This window comes from Lottia gigantea, assembly GCF_000327385.1.
Source record: "Lottia gigantea unplaced genomic scaffold LOTGIsca_121, whole genome shotgun sequence".
In the NCBI taxonomy this organism is placed as follows: Eukaryota; Metazoa; Mollusca; class Gastropoda; family Lottiidae; genus Lottia; species Lottia gigantea.
In genome coordinates this window covers 510,991-529,121 of record NW_008707245.1, presented here as the reverse complement: position 1 = coordinate 529,121, position 18,131 = coordinate 510,991, and the positions used below count along the sequence as shown (strand labels likewise).

General features: G+C 32.6%; 2 protein-coding genes across 2 annotated transcripts; both read right to left on the bottom strand.

The window, feature by feature from the left end:
• Nucleotides 1-3,494: 3,494 nt before the first annotated feature.
• LOTGIDRAFT_65469 (hypothetical protein) lies at nucleotides 3,495-5,328 on the bottom strand (the record flags this gene model as incomplete). The annotated part of the gene is made up of 6 exons (XM_009048438.1): nucleotides 3,495-3,692; nucleotides 3,824-3,963; nucleotides 4,096-4,313; nucleotides 4,548-4,686; nucleotides 4,848-5,053; nucleotides 5,216-5,328. Coding segments are annotated over 6 exons (1,014 nt in total), but the record flags the coding sequence as incomplete, so codon positions are not given.
• Nucleotides 5,329-9,196: 3,868 nt separating this feature from the next.
• On the bottom strand, nucleotides 9,197-12,791 carry LOTGIDRAFT_138051 (hypothetical protein; the record flags this gene model as incomplete). Its single annotated transcript, XM_009048437.1, has 8 exons — nucleotides 9,197-9,321; nucleotides 9,899-10,010; nucleotides 10,239-10,404; nucleotides 10,642-10,772; nucleotides 11,004-11,122; nucleotides 12,031-12,083; nucleotides 12,191-12,314; nucleotides 12,683-12,791. Coding segments are annotated over 8 exons (939 nt in total), but the record flags the coding sequence as incomplete, so codon positions are not given.
• Between the last annotated feature and the right edge of the window lie 5,340 nt (nucleotides 12,792-18,131).

Sequence of the window (18,131 nt, the reverse complement as noted above, 5' to 3'; positions counted from 1 at the left end):
CTAGCTTGTTTGCTGCAAAGGAAACAATCAAGTGCTTAAATGTAAACAATTTTGAATATTTTGCAAAAAAAATTACCTGCGTTTACAAAAACATTTTTTCTTAAAAATCTGATACAAGCAACACTCTTTCATATATTTATACATATATATATATATTAGGATAACTATAATAACAATTCGTACATAAAGCGAAAAAAAAAAAGATAACATTTTCTTATAAATATTGATAACAATTATTAAAAACGTGTCAAAATTGTGAACACTTAAAATTCAATATTTTGCACATGCACTAAAACTGTGGCTTATTATACTATCTCATAGATTGCCACCGTGGCAATGCCACATCATACACAGCTAACAATGTTCACTAATTGCAATGGCTATCACAATTTAATATTTTGGCACTTATCCCCTTCCATACAGAAAAGCTAATTCAATTCTTAAAACCAAACACGCAAAATTGTCCTCCATCTCTATTTGTTTTTCATATATAAGAATGATATTTTGGCAATAATGGTTGGCAGTGCTGTTAACAAATTTAACCAAATGCCACTACATATTCATAATATCTCATTTGACAAGTTTGATTCAGAATGAAAGTTTTTGAACTATATGGAAGGGTATAAGTGCCAAATCATCTACATAAAATTCTGGAATATATTCAGTGAAAAAAAGCTACAAATACAACATATAAGTTCAAAATTTGTTTAAAATGTTTGCATAGAAATTGAACTTTATTGAATGAATTACATATACATGAATTAATAATAATAATAATAATAATATCTAACGCACTTCTACTGAAATAACATTATGTCCAATATCATCCAATCAACGACAAGAAACATTTCCATTTAGCCAATCAAATTTAAGGAAAATTCAAAATGAAGATTGACACAAATTAATATCTGTTTTGAATTGTTGTAAACATTTTAAACTTTGAGAGTAAAACCAAAATCCAAGAATTTTAATTTGTATGTTCTTTTTTTTCTGATAATTAGTCTGAAAATGTTATGAAAAAAATTTTAGAAACAAAATTCTGAAATACAAAAAGAAAGTAGGTAATGATTTAAAAAAAAAATGGCAAATTTGACTAATAAAGTTCTCTAAGATAACAAATAAGTTTTAAAATATTTGAAGATAAAATTTGAAAAGTTTTTAACAATGCTTTTAAATGTATTGCAATAATAATTATGACTTTACACTAGGGTGTTGTGAAATGCACTTACCACTTATCAGGTGCTTAGATATATTTGAATTCCTTCAGATACTGAATTTTAAGTATATTTCTGGATTTCTTAGCTGTTTTGGGCATGTGGAACCAAACTTGAAGTTCCAAATAAGAGTATGTATGATTCTCCCTTTAACAAGTTTGAAAGAGACCATAAATTTTGCAATATTCACTTAATTATGAAATATGGATAGGTTTGCATATGAGAAGTTTTCAGAAGTAAATTATCAAGGACGCAGTGCATTTCACATCAACCGTACCATGAGATAAACAACTTCAGTATTATGTAACATGAGAAGTAATACTAAAAACAATCCTCATGTAAATATCACTAAATCCATGCAAAAACTCTAGGTCTGATCATAATATACATATGTTAAATTCTACAGCTTGATTCTAGGTCATGATTTAAGCTTTATTGAAAGCTTGTTATTTAAATTTTTGCTTGATTTCGTGTCAGCATTTAAGCTTGTTATAAATTATTAAAACTTCACTGATAGCAGGTTCAATCTGAAGCCTGCTTTAAGTTCAAGATTTGAGCTTTATAATTTTTTTCTTGTGAGCTTAAGCTTTATGACTTTTCCATTAAAGTCAAAATTTAAGCTTTGGAAATTTTACTTTTCAGCCTTCCATAAAACTTGAATCTTGGACCAGAAATTCAACCTAATTGTCTAAAGCCATGTTTGATTGCTGCAAAATTTAATCAAGATCTTTGAAAAAGACTTATTTCAATGGATGTTTCAACCCTTGATTCAAAGCAATTAGCAATCAAACATTGCTTAATTAATAATATTTTTTTTCAAAATGATAAATTAACACACAGGATAATGTTTTGTCAAAACAACTGGATTCTGGCGCAATCACGGATGAGGTTGATCCTTTTCCAAATACCATGTATCCATGGCAACACAAAATATGACTTCATATATTCCATGGTAGAAAACCACACTAATATCCAATTAAAAAAAAATAAATCGAAAGTTGAAAAAAAAATCAACATTGTTTTTTTTTCTTTGTCTAAAACACACAGTTTCCATGGAAACAGGAAATAAATGTCACTCCAAAAGTTAGAAACTTAAGATCACATTAAGTAATGAAATAATTAGGCACGAGTATTAATCCCTGGTCAAAAAGATTAGTATAACATTCTAATTAAGTCCTAATAAATATTCATAAGGTCCTAATACATATTCATAAGTATTTAATTAACATTTATTTAATATATATGTGCCAGCCTACTTGATATTCAAAAGACTATGAAAATTTAATTTAAATGCAAGAAAAATACACCCATGATTTTTAATAGCTATGTTAAAAAGATGGCGTTATATTGAATATTCATTATGTCCTACTTAATATTCATGAGATGCAGATTAGAATTTTTTCGAAAGTTTAATGTTGGAAGCAATATGCATAATAGTCTTAAACTAATTGTAATCATGCACTGGGATTTTTAGCAATATTATAAACCTTCACAATCTCTAAATAATGAATATTCATACTTGAATATTCAAATCGTCTAATGAATAATCATGAGAATATATTTTATGTTCATCATTTCTGCAATATAAAATTCAAAATTGGATGTCCCACTCATGTCCTAAAACTTTACCACATGTTGTGCATTTAACATAATATGAAACGGCTAACTATTCTGTCAAGATTTTGTGAAATCTTCCCTACTAGTCAAAGGATTTACTTGTGAACTTGTGGAACACAGTAGAAAATGGAACTGAATTTACATGTAAATATAAATGCTTCAGCAGTTCTTGGAGAATTTGGTTTTAGGATTTGACAGTTCCATAGCATGAACACATAATAGTATTTTTTTTTGGTGACATATCTGGACATTTTCAATGCACTGATGTAGTATATTTAAGGAGGCCACATTGTTGCAAAAGATGGTAAAAAATGTATTACTTGATATAGATATCAATTGATGTATTGAGCACTATTTTAACTTTGTTAACTCTTTGTTATCATTTTTAATCTTAAGATATATTCAATGGCCATATTTGTTAAATGCCAATTTTTCTTTTTTTTTAAATTATCACTTAGCTTACTTGAACCAGGGAATTTTATAAAATTGAAAAAACAATATTACATTATTCATTCCTTTAAAAAAAGACAACAAGATTTTTTTAAAAGAAAGGCCTGAATGAATAGAGGTTAAATTTAGTTTGTTTTCTCTTTAAAAATCAGAATAGAAAAAAAAATGAAGAGATCTCAGCAAATTCTTTCGGCACTAGGAGCGACTGTATCGGTCCAAAGATGTCGAAGAACCACGTGCCGATTGAGCAAGTCCTGTGGTGGAAGAATGGTGACCAACCAATGAGGAGGTTGTGAAAAGTTTGTACCAGCCAATCACAATGTTGCTTAGATCTAAATCCTCCAATAGAATTTGAGCCACGCCCATGAACACTTTTTTATCCATTCTTCCATAGTCTCCCCAAACTGTCACCTGTAGAAGAGAAAAAAATTCAAATTTGAATAAGTTGATATGATATTACTGTAGTATCTACATGGCTCAGTTTGGACTACTACAAGTGGTTCCATCTCTTTATCAAAAAGAATATCTCTTCGAGTTCTTACCTGGAGTATTTTACCAACATAAGATTCATTAAAGACTAGCTGTTGTTGATACAAAGGATCTAATGTTCTTCTAGCTATTGTTGTCTTCTGCTTCTCGATACATGATTTACCTTCGATTAAATAGACCTTCACATATGGCGCTGAAAATAGGAAAGAAGTATTCTGTTAAGTTTTCACAGTTAGATTCTTTCAAAGTTTGAAGTCAGTAAAGAGAATGCTTCAATTTATTTGATTTATTTCTTCAAAAACTTTCATAGATTCTGTCTACATACCTGGTAACACTCTTGCACCTGCCTTAGATGACAATCCACGAGCTCGAATGACCTCAACCTCCAGATGACCTTTACGGTCATACAAACCAAGTTGTATTTCTCCCAGACAAGCTGCTCCAAGTACTTGTCTGCCTACTAATTGAGATGGACCTAATCCGTCAACAAAGTCACCAAATTGACCCTCAGAACCTAATCGCATACCAGTGGGCAACCAAAGCCTGCAAAAGATGATAAAATCATAAGCCATTATAATTGCTTTGGAACATCTTCAGTATCTGCATCACCAGTATGTCCAAGAATGCACAGAAACATCCTCAGTAAAAGCATCAGGATCATGTTTAAAATTTTCAAGAATTTTCACATGAATTCAGTGGCACATCTTCAGTATTAGCACCAGCATCAATATGTGGTCCAATTTATCAGCAACTAAATATAGAGATTCTGATACTTACACACTAGAGGAGTCACTACTGACACTACCCATGCTGCCGTCAGTAGAATCCTTACTAGCTTGCTTTGACATACCACCACGTAAATCAACTGGTCCCACTTCCTCGCTTCTCTGGAATGAACTCTTTTTCTTTCCTTTTTCTGAAACAATGCACATGTAATAGATAAAGAAAAATCCATATGATCTATGGTTATTACTTATACTTGAAAATGATTTCACATGCATAATAACAGGAACACTAACTTGCAGCCTATAGTTGTGTTAAGTTTTTGTGAAGTTGTTCCCTTTCCAAAAGACTTACCTGCAAGCTGGTTAGCACTACTGCTGCGGCGCTTTAATCCTACAAAATTAGCTACTTTGTTGGACAGACTAGGTCTTCGTTTACTGCGTCCATCTGTAATACTGGTGGATAACGCAGAGTCCGAAACACTTCCATCATTTTGATCTAAGCCTTGCTCGTTGCTGGTACTTTTTACGATGTTTCTTGACCTTGGAATCGTGGTACGACTCTCCATCTTTGAGGTAAATTCACTGCATGAAAGAAGACATACAAGATGAATATTGAGACTAGCATATTGCTCAATTCATTATGCCAGGGAGGCCAGGCTGATAGTTTTCCTTCATATTGTTTTAGATCTGTAAGAGAAAAGTGGACAACACAACACTCACCTTAATTTTCTGCGAGGTCGTTCTGACTGTGTTGAACGGACACTAATAGTGCTGACTTTTGAAACTTCCGACATATCACTAGTCTCAGATACATCACTTCCTACATCATCTGATACGTCAGGACTGAATTCTGCAAGAGAAAAAGGGTAAATAATTGGTATAGATCTGTTGATAGAAAGGAATCTGATTGTTTGAAGTTTGAAATCCCCTTCAAGACAAGAATTAATTATGGATTTTATAAGCTTTTTCTTTGTATGCACAATGAGTCTCCTGAAGGGCAGAAGTGGCATCAGGTCTTCCTTTACCTTTATTTCTTCTGCTTCTATGATGACTTCGCTCTATATCCCTCGATCTGTCGTAACTTCTTTCCCTCTCCCGCCTTTCCATAGCTTTCTCTAAACTCCTCTCTGATCTTTCCCGGCTATGACTCTTTCCTCGTCTATCAGAATAATCTGAATCATGTGACCTGTAGTATGATTCGCTGTCAGACTGGGCAATACCAACTGATGAACCGCCTTTTCCCATCTTCATTTTCATCTTCATGATCCGCGCCCTTTCTTCAAGATCTTGAGTCACTGAAAATGGAAGACAACTCAGAATTTCTATTGTCACAGAGAAATATGATCAAAAGCAATTGAAACCTTCAGAACATAGAAAAAGGTTCTTCATCCATAAATGATAGCTGGTGAAAAATGCTGCCCCTGCACTTACCTCTATCTCGACTAGCCATCTGAGCCTCCAATGGAATAGCTGGTAATTGACGTTTCTTGGGTGATGGTGTGCTTGTAGGAGTTCCGCCTGCAGAACGTGATGATAGTCCTCCTACTCTCCCACTTCCAGTCATACCAGATCTACAACAACACAGAACATTGGTATTAAACTAATTTGATGGAAAATTAACTAACCAGCCAAGATTGCAAAGGATTTGTGGATATTGGCCTATAAATGACACTTTTGGAGGCTTTTTATCAATAAGAATCAGTGTTAGTGCAGATAACACAACTAAAAGGACTTCACACAATGCCAGTTTGAAAATACAACTACAATTCATAGTTTTGGACAGTTTTTGAATGGCAGTATTGCTCGGTATTCGAAGGTTGAATTTTTTTTTTAAATCAATAAGAATCAGCGTTGACACAGATAATAGTAACAATAATTTTTTAAATCCCTCTGACCTTTACCTCTTATTTTTTATTTTGACAGCTTATGGACATTGTTTTTTAAATGGCAATATTTGCTCGGTATTCAAAGGTTTATTTTTTTTTTTAAATCAATAAGAATCAGCGTTGACACAGATAATAGTAACAATAATTTTTTAAATCCCTCTGACCTTTACCTCTTATTTTATATTTTTGACAGCCTACGGACCTCGTTTTTTGAATGGCAATATTGCATATCTTTTAAATCTTAGGAGATCAATAAGAATCAGTGTTAGTATAGATAATACCAACAATTTAATTTTTATAAATTTTTGAATTCATCATAATTTTTTATAATTTTAATGCCATTTTGTAGAAGACAAATTGTTGTGGAAGATTTTCAGGATTTCTGATCCTGCTGCTCATGCGTCAGAATCAGTGTTAGTGCAGATAACACACATAAATGGATTTCACACAATCATTTACATGCCAGTTTGAAAATACAACTACAATTCATAGTTTTTGGGCAGTTTTTGGATGGCAGTATTGCTTTGTATGCAAAAGTTTAATTTTTTTTAAATCAATAAGAATCAGCGTTGACACAGATAATAGTAACAATAATTTTTTAAATCCCTCTGACCTTTACCTCTTATTTTATATTTATGACAGCTTGTGGACCGTGTTTTTTGAATGGCAATATTGCATATCTTTTAAATCTTAAGAGATCAATAAGAATCAGTGTTGGTATAGATAATACCAACAATTTAATTTTTTGAAATTTTAGAATTCCTCTTAATTTTTCTTAATTTCAATGAAAGATTTGTAGAAGACAACTGTTGTGGAAGATTTTCAGGATTCCTGATCCTGCTGCTGATGCGTCGGATACACTTACCTCATTTCTGGAGGTGAGAGTGATCTAGAAGCCACTTCTGGCACTCGGTGGTGGTTTGGTGAACGAGATCGAAGTCGTGCTCCTTCACGAGGAGCTGGTCTAGGAGCAACTCTGCTTGGTGGTTTGTCTTGACTGTCCAAATTCTCACTTTGATGGCGTCTACGAGATGGCAGGTCATCCCTTCCTACAACTTAACAAAACAGAAAAATTGAGTTGTTGGAACAAGAATGTTGAGGTATAGAGCAACAGATTTCACTATTGAGTTGAGCTCAAAAGCATGGAGTTTGTTTAAGAGTGAACCTTGTCATGTTGATTGTTTTCATGTTATTTCATTTTTTCATTAGAAAGGTTTTTAGCTTTAGTAGTTGATGTGTTGGTATTGTACTCATTTCGGTACTGTTATTCGGGTTCCTATGAAACAACACGGTGGATCAGGAATTTAGGGGTAACCACTTTAAGTGCAGAATACTCAACATCAATAGGTATTGGTCAGGGTAGGAGGTGATGATGCCAAGACTGAAAATAATACAACAGTCAACACAGATCACCCTGCTTTTAGAAATGAACTGTCCTGGACATACTGAATGTGATGCCATCCTTAATTGCAAAACTGCATGAGTAGAAGAATTCATTAAAAGGTTGAGGGGTATCAAGTGTATAACTGGTTTATTATTTACAGCTTTGGATAAGGGTTGAGGTGTCACAAAAAGCAACTTCACAAAACTTCAATACAAAATAAAGGGAATGCTTCACCAAATTTCACAAAACCATTACAAGGGAAAAGGGTCCTCTTTGTCCATATCAAATTCAGTTCATGCACAACTATCTGACGATTAACCCTAGCCTAGCCTAGCCTAGCCTAGCCTATTTTTAAGCTACGCTGGAATAATTCAAACTGAAAATTAACTAATGTGTCCTTCATTGGTGTAGACTACGTCTATAAGCAAAGGTGAACTAATGTGTCCCTAAAAGTGTAGACCTGCATCTAATTCTTTACTTAACTATAAGAAAGTGACCTAATATGGTTTAGGATGATATGTGTACTCAAGCAATAACTAATGTTTTTCATTAATTAGTGAAAAAAATCATACAAAATTTTAACTAATATGACCTAACTAAGTGTATACTCGAGCATGAACTAATGGGTCACTTATTAGTGCAAAACTATGCTCATACTCAACTAAAAAGTGATTTCTTAATTAAAATTTTTCCAGTCTACCTCAGACTTTAAATTTATCTATAAGTGCATTGAATCCCTTGAGCAATATTTCTCAAAAAAATACCAATTCATGAATTTTAATTTTCTAATAGTAAGCAAGTTATCCAGCTTCTAAATGTTGACATTTTTATTTCATACTTTGCATCTGCAGTTACAGCTGACAAAATTCTCATAAGGTTATATTTAAAGTTTGTTACAGAATATCTTTAAAGGTTGAGAAATATTTGGAAGGAATTAGGGTAGCAGATGCATACATCTAAGACATTAAATCATTGGACAACAGTGAGCCAATCAGATACCTGTGCCACTGCGTCGTCGTGGTGATTCATCCCGATCATTGCGTGAGCGATGACGATCGTCTAGGTAATCCTCGTTGCCCTGCGTTGGACTGCAGGAGGAGGGAATAGAACTAATACTATTTTCATCTCTTAGAAGATGTCCAGTACCTTATAAAATATTTGAATTCATGAGACTTGATGATCAGAGCAATTCAAATTACCTTTTAAATAATAATGGAATTTATGAGACTTGTTGATGGGGACAATGATGAAGACAAAGCCAAAGCCAAAGCAATAGTTAGTGAGAATTGTTGGTGTTGCTTGAAGCAAATATCATTAATGAATTCAAGGGGGCAATATCAAGGATGTAAAATATGATGACATTGAGAAGGATGCAACCTTGACCCCATAGAGTCAGAATAACCTTGACCTCTAAAGAGTATACTGTGACCTTCACCCAAACGACACTACCATGACCTTGGCCTTACCTGATATAACTCCGATACTGTCATCGTAATCTAACTCTGATATATCACTATCACTTAAGCCTCTAATACTTATAGGTGGTGAGAGATGGTCTTTACGAGGATCATAAGGATCCTTACTAGTTTTCTGCAAAAGAGAGGAACATCTTCAATTTTACATTTTGAATAAAAATCCAATTTTTTTTAAATCAATAAGAATCAGCATTGATACAGATAATACTAACAATAATTTTTTAAATCCCTCTGACCTTTACCTCTTATTTTATATTTTTGACATCTTATGGACCTCGTTTTTTGAATGGCAATATTGCATATCTTTTAAATCTTAAGAGATCAATAAGAATCAGTACTGTTATAGATAATACCAACAATTTAATTTTTTAGAAATTTTGGAATTCCTCATAATTTTTCATAACTTTAATGCCGTTTTGTAGAAGACAAATTGTTGTGGAAGATTTTCAGGATTCCTGATCCTGCTGCTGATGCGTCAGAATCAGTGTTAGTGCAGATAACACACATAAATGGATTTCACACAATAATTTACATGCCAGTTTGAAAATACACCTACAATTCATAGTTTTTGAACAGTTTTTGAATTTTCGACAAAGTCATGAGCAATAAAATAATTGTTACCTTACAATTATAAATTAATTTAATTTGAAAAGGAAACTTACAGATCTAGGTGAATTAGCAGGTAATGGAATGCTAGCATCGTCATGGTGACTAAGTTGGTACCAGTAAGGTTCATCATTTAAATTAGCTGATGTCAAGTCTATCAGAACCTGAAAATACAGAGGGCATATTAGAACTAGCTATGATTCTAAGGGCATGAGCTACTTTTGGTTGAAAAGCAAGCATATCTCGGCAGGTGCTTGGAAGTTTTGGTATCTCTTGGGCTCTTGGACAGTAATTGTCCTGCTTTGTTTAATGAGTGCATATATATGGCATTTGTCTTCAATTCTTGGGTTATGATACCTAAAAAACATTAGCACTTATTGGGCTATGCTCACCTCGCCTAAAAACTCGCTAGCACCTATTCTATCGTAGTCCCAAACAGTTATTTCCAATAACCGGTCTCTCAGATCTATATCTTTAACTGCACAATAGATGAAGGTTTGATTCCAGCTTGGTTCAATCGTATTGGCTATGGTCTTAGTTCTTCTCTTACTCTTCTCACTGAAACAGATTCAAAACACCTTGTAGCACTCTACAACTGAGACTTTGAAACTCCTTGGGTTGCCATTCATCAAAAAAATAGTTTGTTTTGATCCTTTTCTGAGGGGATTCAAGCAAGAAATGACACTCCATTTCAGTTCTGTTTTCAGCTAAGCAATCTTTCTTTGTACCATTTGGAAATGTAGCTTCTAGTAGATGAGAGAAAGGGAACACAAGCTTGTTGCAATTGTCACTTACCTTCTGTCTGGTAATAGATATAGTTTACAGTAGGGATTACGGAACTTGCCATGGTCTGTGAGAGTAAGTTCTAGAGCAGATATCACAGATACTATAAGTTGAAAACTTCGACTATCATACCATAGCTTGACCTGAAATTTTTAGACATATGAGTTATAAAAAAAAAGATCTAAAAATTTTGTTTATGCTTGCTCACAAATGAAATGGTAACATTGTTTTTATTATTTCAAAGATTAAAGCTATCATGAAGCTACAAGAAATTTACTTTAACTTCAGCAATAGACAATCCACTTGTAAAAATAAATAAATGTTGAAGCACACACAAACTTCCTAACAAAATTTTATTAACATTTTGTCCATACCTGTAACCTTCCTGTTATCAAAGGTGAGTGAGGTCGTGACCTTGTTCTTGACCTTGAACCAGTAGTGGTCACTGTAAGGCTGTGACGATTTCTGTGCTGATGTTGGGCTGGAAGCGCATCTCTTAAAGCATAATCTGAAAAAAAAAACTTACTGAATGAATGGCATAGCTGTGGGAATAGAAATAGTAAAATGCCACACAAGTATCTCATTTAAAGTTACTGTTAGATGATAAATTCTAGTGAAAATCAGATAATTTATAACATGATTCACTTGATTGAAAAGCACAGTGTTTTGGTATAGCCAGCATTGTTTTAGTTAGTAATAATTCTATTCTAAATTGGTTGCAAATTTGTTATGACTGGGTCTAGCACATCCCTGCAAATTTTTCATGCTTTTTTAATAAAAAAAGTATCAGTTATATTTCGTTAATCATATAGATATAGAGTATTTGAAGGCTCTGAAGAAGCACAAGATTTATGGGTAAATGTAAAATTACATCTTGCTTCTGAGTAGATTATTAATGACTAGGGAAGGCAGCATAAGGCAATTGTGAGTTAGCATAGCATAGTTGAGTATATTATAAGAATATCTTTTATTGACATTTCATATCTGACTGTTAAAATATGTTGTCACTGTCTACAATGTTTGACTAGCCCTTTGTAGAATAATTTACTGGATTATATTCACACAAATATCCAGGATTTTCTTTATTTAAGTAGCTAAATATTAGTCTAAGATATAATAAGATAAGTTTGTTAGTGGGAAGCCAAAAAAAAAAATCAATCTGGCACTCTGATAAACTTCTTACCCTTTCAGCCAAAAACTCTAAAAACTGAACATAATAATATACATAAATGATAAGAAACATAAGATTTAGAACATAATCTTGTTAAAAAAAAACATAAAATTACAACAAGAAAGAAAATATATTTTATATGAAAAATATTTTTGATACATAAAAAATAAAGGAACAACAGATTTGAAAAATATAACATCAATGTGTCTGTTATAAAATTGTAGACATACCTCGAGCATGATCTGTGAAGGTTGACTGTATGCCAGGTGGTACTTCACCAGTTCTGTAAAAAAGATATTTTTAATTAAGATGCATTTTGGGGAATACTGAAAATGTTGTTCCGAGTCGTTTCATTTACCAATAGCTTCAAAGAACCAAGTAAGAACTTACTTGGTGCTCCTATGAACAATAAGCTCAACTTGTGGTTCCTGTTTAGATTCCAAGATGATATCATAGACTTCTTCGAATGTAGCACCTTGCAGTGACCGACCATTCCATTCCACAACTTCATCACCTACAACAGGTACAAAAATATTTGAATGTCATTAATATTTACAATTTACAATGCCAATTTAAAATGTTAAATAATATTTACAATGTCAGTTTAATGTCAAATAATATTTACAATGTCAGTTTAAAATATCAATTTATATTTACAATGCCAGTTTAAAATGTCAAATAATATTTGCAATGCCAGTTTAAGATGTCAAATAATATTTACAATGTCAGTTTAAAATGTCAATTATATTTACAATGTCAATTTATATTTACAATGTCAGTTTATATTTACAATGTCAGTTTATATTTACAATGTCAGTTTAAAATTTCAATTTATATTTACAATGTCAGTTTAAAATGCCAAATAATATTCACAGTGCTTACCTTGTCTGAGATGACCGACTGTGTCAGCAATACTGCCTTTCTTCACCTTGGTTATAAAGGCTCCCAGTTTCCCACTGTCAGACATTTTTCCTCCTATCACCTTTAGACCTTTATAAAAATTTCAAATTCTTTTAAAACTCCATAACTATGCGTAAAAAATTCTCATGACATGCTTGAATTTATTGTAGTGCTCAAACATGTACCGTTTGTTGCTATTAATTCTGCTTAGCTTTTGTAAGTGACTAAATATATTATTAATGCACTAGACTGATTGGCAGTTTATTTACCAGCCCTCAATTTTCTATTGAACTCTTCCACACATGCATACATGCATCAATATGAAATTATGTTTATTTAATTGGAATAGCTCATTAGTAAAATTCAGGGGGGATGATTGTTGTTTAACAATTAAATTCAATTAATTATTAGTATATCTATTAAAGATGGGATAGAAACCAAATCAAAGATGCACTTCATTGTTATAAAGTTCTTTTTCTCGCTACTGTTTTATAGGATCACTTCTTTTACTCAAAAGATTGTAAGCCAAAATTCTGTAAATTGTCCCACATTTCCATTATAAATGTCCTGATGAAGGACTGATAAGCTAAACACAAGATACCAGAATCAGAGATGGACAAGTTCTTAGATGCTGCAGTCAGTGCAAATCTGTCCATATTCAATTTTGTGGACAAAAGAACACCACCTTTTTTTTTGGAAGTGCACCTTAGTTTGGCTATAAAAACTGCCTATGATAAGACCTGATATCTTTTTAAAATGCGGTTAGGGTTTGGATATACTTTATTTAAACTTGCCAAATGAGCTTCACCAAGAATTTGCTTATCATAGGCAAGTATTACTAATTGCAGATGCAAGAGAGTGATTTTTCCATTGGCATTTTCATGCAAATTGACTTCTCTATCCAGTTCTTGGATGACCAATACATGCTTTAACCAGAATCACTTAGATTGCTCATGGGTTAGACACTGAAAAGGACTCTTGAGCAGCCCTTGAGTGCTTAAGATAAGCAGTTTCATGCAGCTGTTAAATGCCAATGGAAAACAGAGAAAAACAAGTTGCCAAATTATTTCTCTATGGATCAGTCCAAACATTCTATTTTATTTTCAAATTATTTTTTTTGGCTGAGTTTTTTAAAATTGAATTGAAGCCTGGTCTTCCCAATGAAATCCAAAGGTTTTATTTGGCAAATTATGAATTCATTATGCACATTCAATCTAGGGAAATTAGAATTCAAATTAGACAAAATATAAGATCTGATACCTCCGCCCTTAATATCGCAAACACTGGTCATTAACTCATGTCTTCTAGATTTCAGATGCTTTTATCTTTTAGAAACAGTATGCCTCCATGAATATATTTCATTTATATATTTTCCATTGCCAGTATATATATTATGCCTACATATTTGTGCCTCTATGAATATATTTCAGGACATATAATTACTTATTTAATGCCTTATTAGACAGCCTCTATAAATAGGAATTGTGCCTTTATGAATATATATTATCCATTACCAGTATATATATATATTGTGCTCTGTGAATATATATATCAATATTATGCCTCTAAAGAATAGCTTTATGAATATATAATGTGCCTCTATGAATATAAATAGTTCCATAACATATTTAACTTTATTGTATCCCTCAACCAAGTTATATATCTCTTTGAATATATAGTGTGACTCTTCAAATACATTTACTGCCATATAATATTTAGTAAGAAAACATATTATGCCTCTACTAAGTGCCTCTTTGAATATACACAATGCCATATAATACTTAGTTAGGAAAGATAAAATGCCTCTGCCAAGCCTATATAAAGTGCCTCTTTGTATATACAATGTGCCTCTTGGAATATATTGACTGCCATATAATATATAAGTTAGGAAAGCTATTCTACAAGGAGTGGAATGGTTATAGAAGGTTCTAGTTCACTTCAGGCACATGCAGAGTAATAGTAATTGTTCCTGTGATTATAATGCCATGTCAGTAATAAGTTAGGTACATTACCCTTTGTGACCATTACCCTTTGTGACCATTACCCTTTGTGGCAATAACCCTCTTTCCTAACCTTGGGATGCTCCAGAAAGCAATGTCAGCTTTAGGTGGTTTAAAATGCCTGAAGGTTCAATGTCCAATTTTCGCTATTCATAGTCAATGTCTTATTTCGTGTAAAAAAGTTTTGTAGATTTTTGCAAAGAAATTTAATGGTTTTTATCATTTTCTAAAAGTTCTTTTGAGGTATTCAATCATTTAGGTTTATCTAGAATAACTTTAGGCGTTGTATTTTTTCCCAAAAATTCAAAAAAAATTTAAAATTTGCCGCATGGTTGAATGTGCATAAAGAATTTGCTCAACACATAAAAAGCAACGATAATAAAAAAGGGGGGATAATTGTGGGGAACTATACCTAACGCAGTACCTAATATGGCACTAGAATCACTGCGTTGACGACCACCTTCCAATACTGTTTTCTTCAAGATCATGTGACCAATCCATTTCTGCCCGTCTGCTGATGGTTGCCAGGTAACAGGATGCTACAAAAATAAACAATCATCATTCTGCCTGTTTCCTTCTTTGTAGTCTTGGATGTCAAGTTGCATTAACTTTTAAGGAAATGTCCATTAAAAAACTTTTTGCAGAAAATGCAGGTCTATTTGAAGCATTTCCTTAAAGCAAGAAACTTGACGTCCATTAGACAGAAACTGGCAGAATTAAAAAGTAAAAGATGGTTGTAAAAGCATTTTGAAATTCACAATCACCACAATTTTTAAAAAGCAAAAAGCCTTAAGGGGGTTCTGAGTCTAATTTAACTTCAAATTAGGGTTGTGTGCGGCGGAGGACTTGCATCGTGTTCATTTATAAATATTTGGCTACACATTGCTCTCAGAACTCAAATTAGATGTATGGGCAGATATTTTGCGAAAAATTTCCATCGTGCATTTCAACTCCAATTTTTTTTTTTTCAAGAAGTGTACAATTTAAAATTATATCAAGTTTCAATAAACCACAGTCTGAAGAAGTGGGATTGAATTTGCTTAATTGCATCAAGAGGTATTCAAAATTTGCCAGTATGTTTTGAATAATTCAACATCTACAGGAAGCCACACTTTCAAACAATTCTTCAACCAATTGTACCTTCAAAATATTAAACTGTTTTATTTCCTAAATTTTGTACAAAAATTTCATGAGACATTGGGTATTACAATTGGACAAAATCATGAAACTTAATTGCAAATTTTGGCACAGGCATAATCGTCTTTTTATCACCAACTTGAGCTTGTGTCCTGCAAATTCCTTTTTTGTTTTCAGGATAAGGCATTCCAAGCTTTAATGACAGCCAAAAAAGTTTTTTTTTATCGTCAGTATAGCTATTAACAAGCCCAAGCATTGTGAAAAAAAACACACTCATAATATTGCCTTTAATATAACATTTAGTTAATTTGCCAAAATTTGCAATTTCATTTTCAAAACTTTGCCAGAGTAACAAAGACAAGAAAATACAAAGAAAAAAATCATTAGGAGAAGCATTTATCTACAAAATGAATAAATAAAATAAAAATGGATAAATAAGTTAATAATTTGCATATATTTGCATATATTTGCATAAAATATCAGAAGGCGTTTTCTTATCGGTTACGATACAAATAAGTCATAAATTAACAGTGCTGTTGTCATGACAACCATGCATTGTTGGTGATATTAGTAATGTAAATAAATAACATGCAAATGTGCAAATTAGTTCATAACTTTATTATATATATATTCATAAATATCATTTGGAGTTCAAGCTTGCAATATTAGTCTAATTAGGTGCAGAAAAGTATATCATTGCTTTGAAATTAAATGTTGTTTGTTAACTTTTGCTATGGTATTGTTGCTCTTTAAATATTTGTTTTAGAAGGTTATAAAAAGCCAAAAAATCCATATTCAGTTTCTCTTACTCATAAATTAAATTTTAAAATTTTGTATACCTAGTATTTTTTTTTTTGGATGCAATTTTCAGACTTAGTCTGTCTTCAGATACAATTTTGTGACTTCCAATTTCAATTTTTGTATCTTTTAGTTAGGAGGTTGAACTCAATAAATGGTGTCAAAAGTAAATAAAGTGTTGTTATATATACAAATCAATATCTCTTATTGTGTCATGTATCAATAGGAAATAATTGACTTTAAAACGCAGGCCACACAATCAACATCTGGCTTCTTTAGGTCAGCAGATATTCTAGTATCAAAGGTCAGATATCTCTTGTGTCAAAGGTCAGATCTCTCTAGTGTCAAAGGTCAGATATCACTAGTATCAAAAGTCAGATATCTTTGATGTCAAAGGTCCGATATCTCTAGTGTCAAAGGCCAGATATCTCTAGTGTCAAAGGTCAGATATTTCTAGTGTCAAAGGTCAGATATCTCTAGTATCAAAGGCCAGATATCTCTAGTGTCAAAGGTCAGATATTTCTAGTGTCAAAGGTCAGATATCTTTAATGTCAAATGTCAGATATCTCTAGTGTCAAAGGTCATCAAGTATATTATATTTATAGGCCTACTGTTAAAAAATGGTTTCAATTGAAAAATTGAAGAGATCAATTCAAATTTAGACATAAAAACCATTAAATATTTTGGGGCAAAATAAATAAGGACACAGACTTTTATGTGAAAAAAACGTGCAAGTGTTTGTGAGTCAAAATTCTGTCACAGCCAGTGTCTTTGTGCGGCTAAAATAAATATTTTGAAAATGTGCAACTAAAATCGAAGACTGAAATCAAAAAGCATCTGCAGATATATATACCATAATACCCAATATCCATCAGAGTCAATAGTCTGGTAGAAGTTCTCTCCCCTTTGTTTAAGCCTAGAGGATGAAAGCCTTGACATATTAAGAATTAGGGGTTCATAGTTTTATTTCAAAGAGCTATAAAACATACAAGGATGCTGTACATTTGAGGAAAAATTCCTCAAAACAAAGCAAACATTTATAGCATCATCAAGTTGATATTCAAGCAAAAGAAGAAAAAGTATCAGCAACATCACAAGAAAGGATTTGTAAGGCTCAGGAAAAGGCTAAACAAGGGCAGAGAACTTCTATTTTCTATTTGTACTTCAATTTGAATTAACCAAAACACAAACACATACCAAAAAACAAATGTATCTTGGCAGAGACCAATACAAGGCAGTCAGAGTTATCTACATTGTAGTAACTCTTGTGCATTGAAGGAAGAAAAGGTAAATCAGTTAGAAGATCGTTTAAAAAGCAAGTGTAGCTACCTTGTGAAGTTCATCTGTCAGCGAGTAGCAACTGCTGGAAAAACCAGTATCGATGCCGGAATCTTTGACGTGGGGTTCCGAAATGCAGGAGGAGGATTCTTCAAAACTTGTGCCTCGGCCTGTGTCGTATTGAAGTTTCGGACCAGGTCGAGAGTCTGGGTGAATGG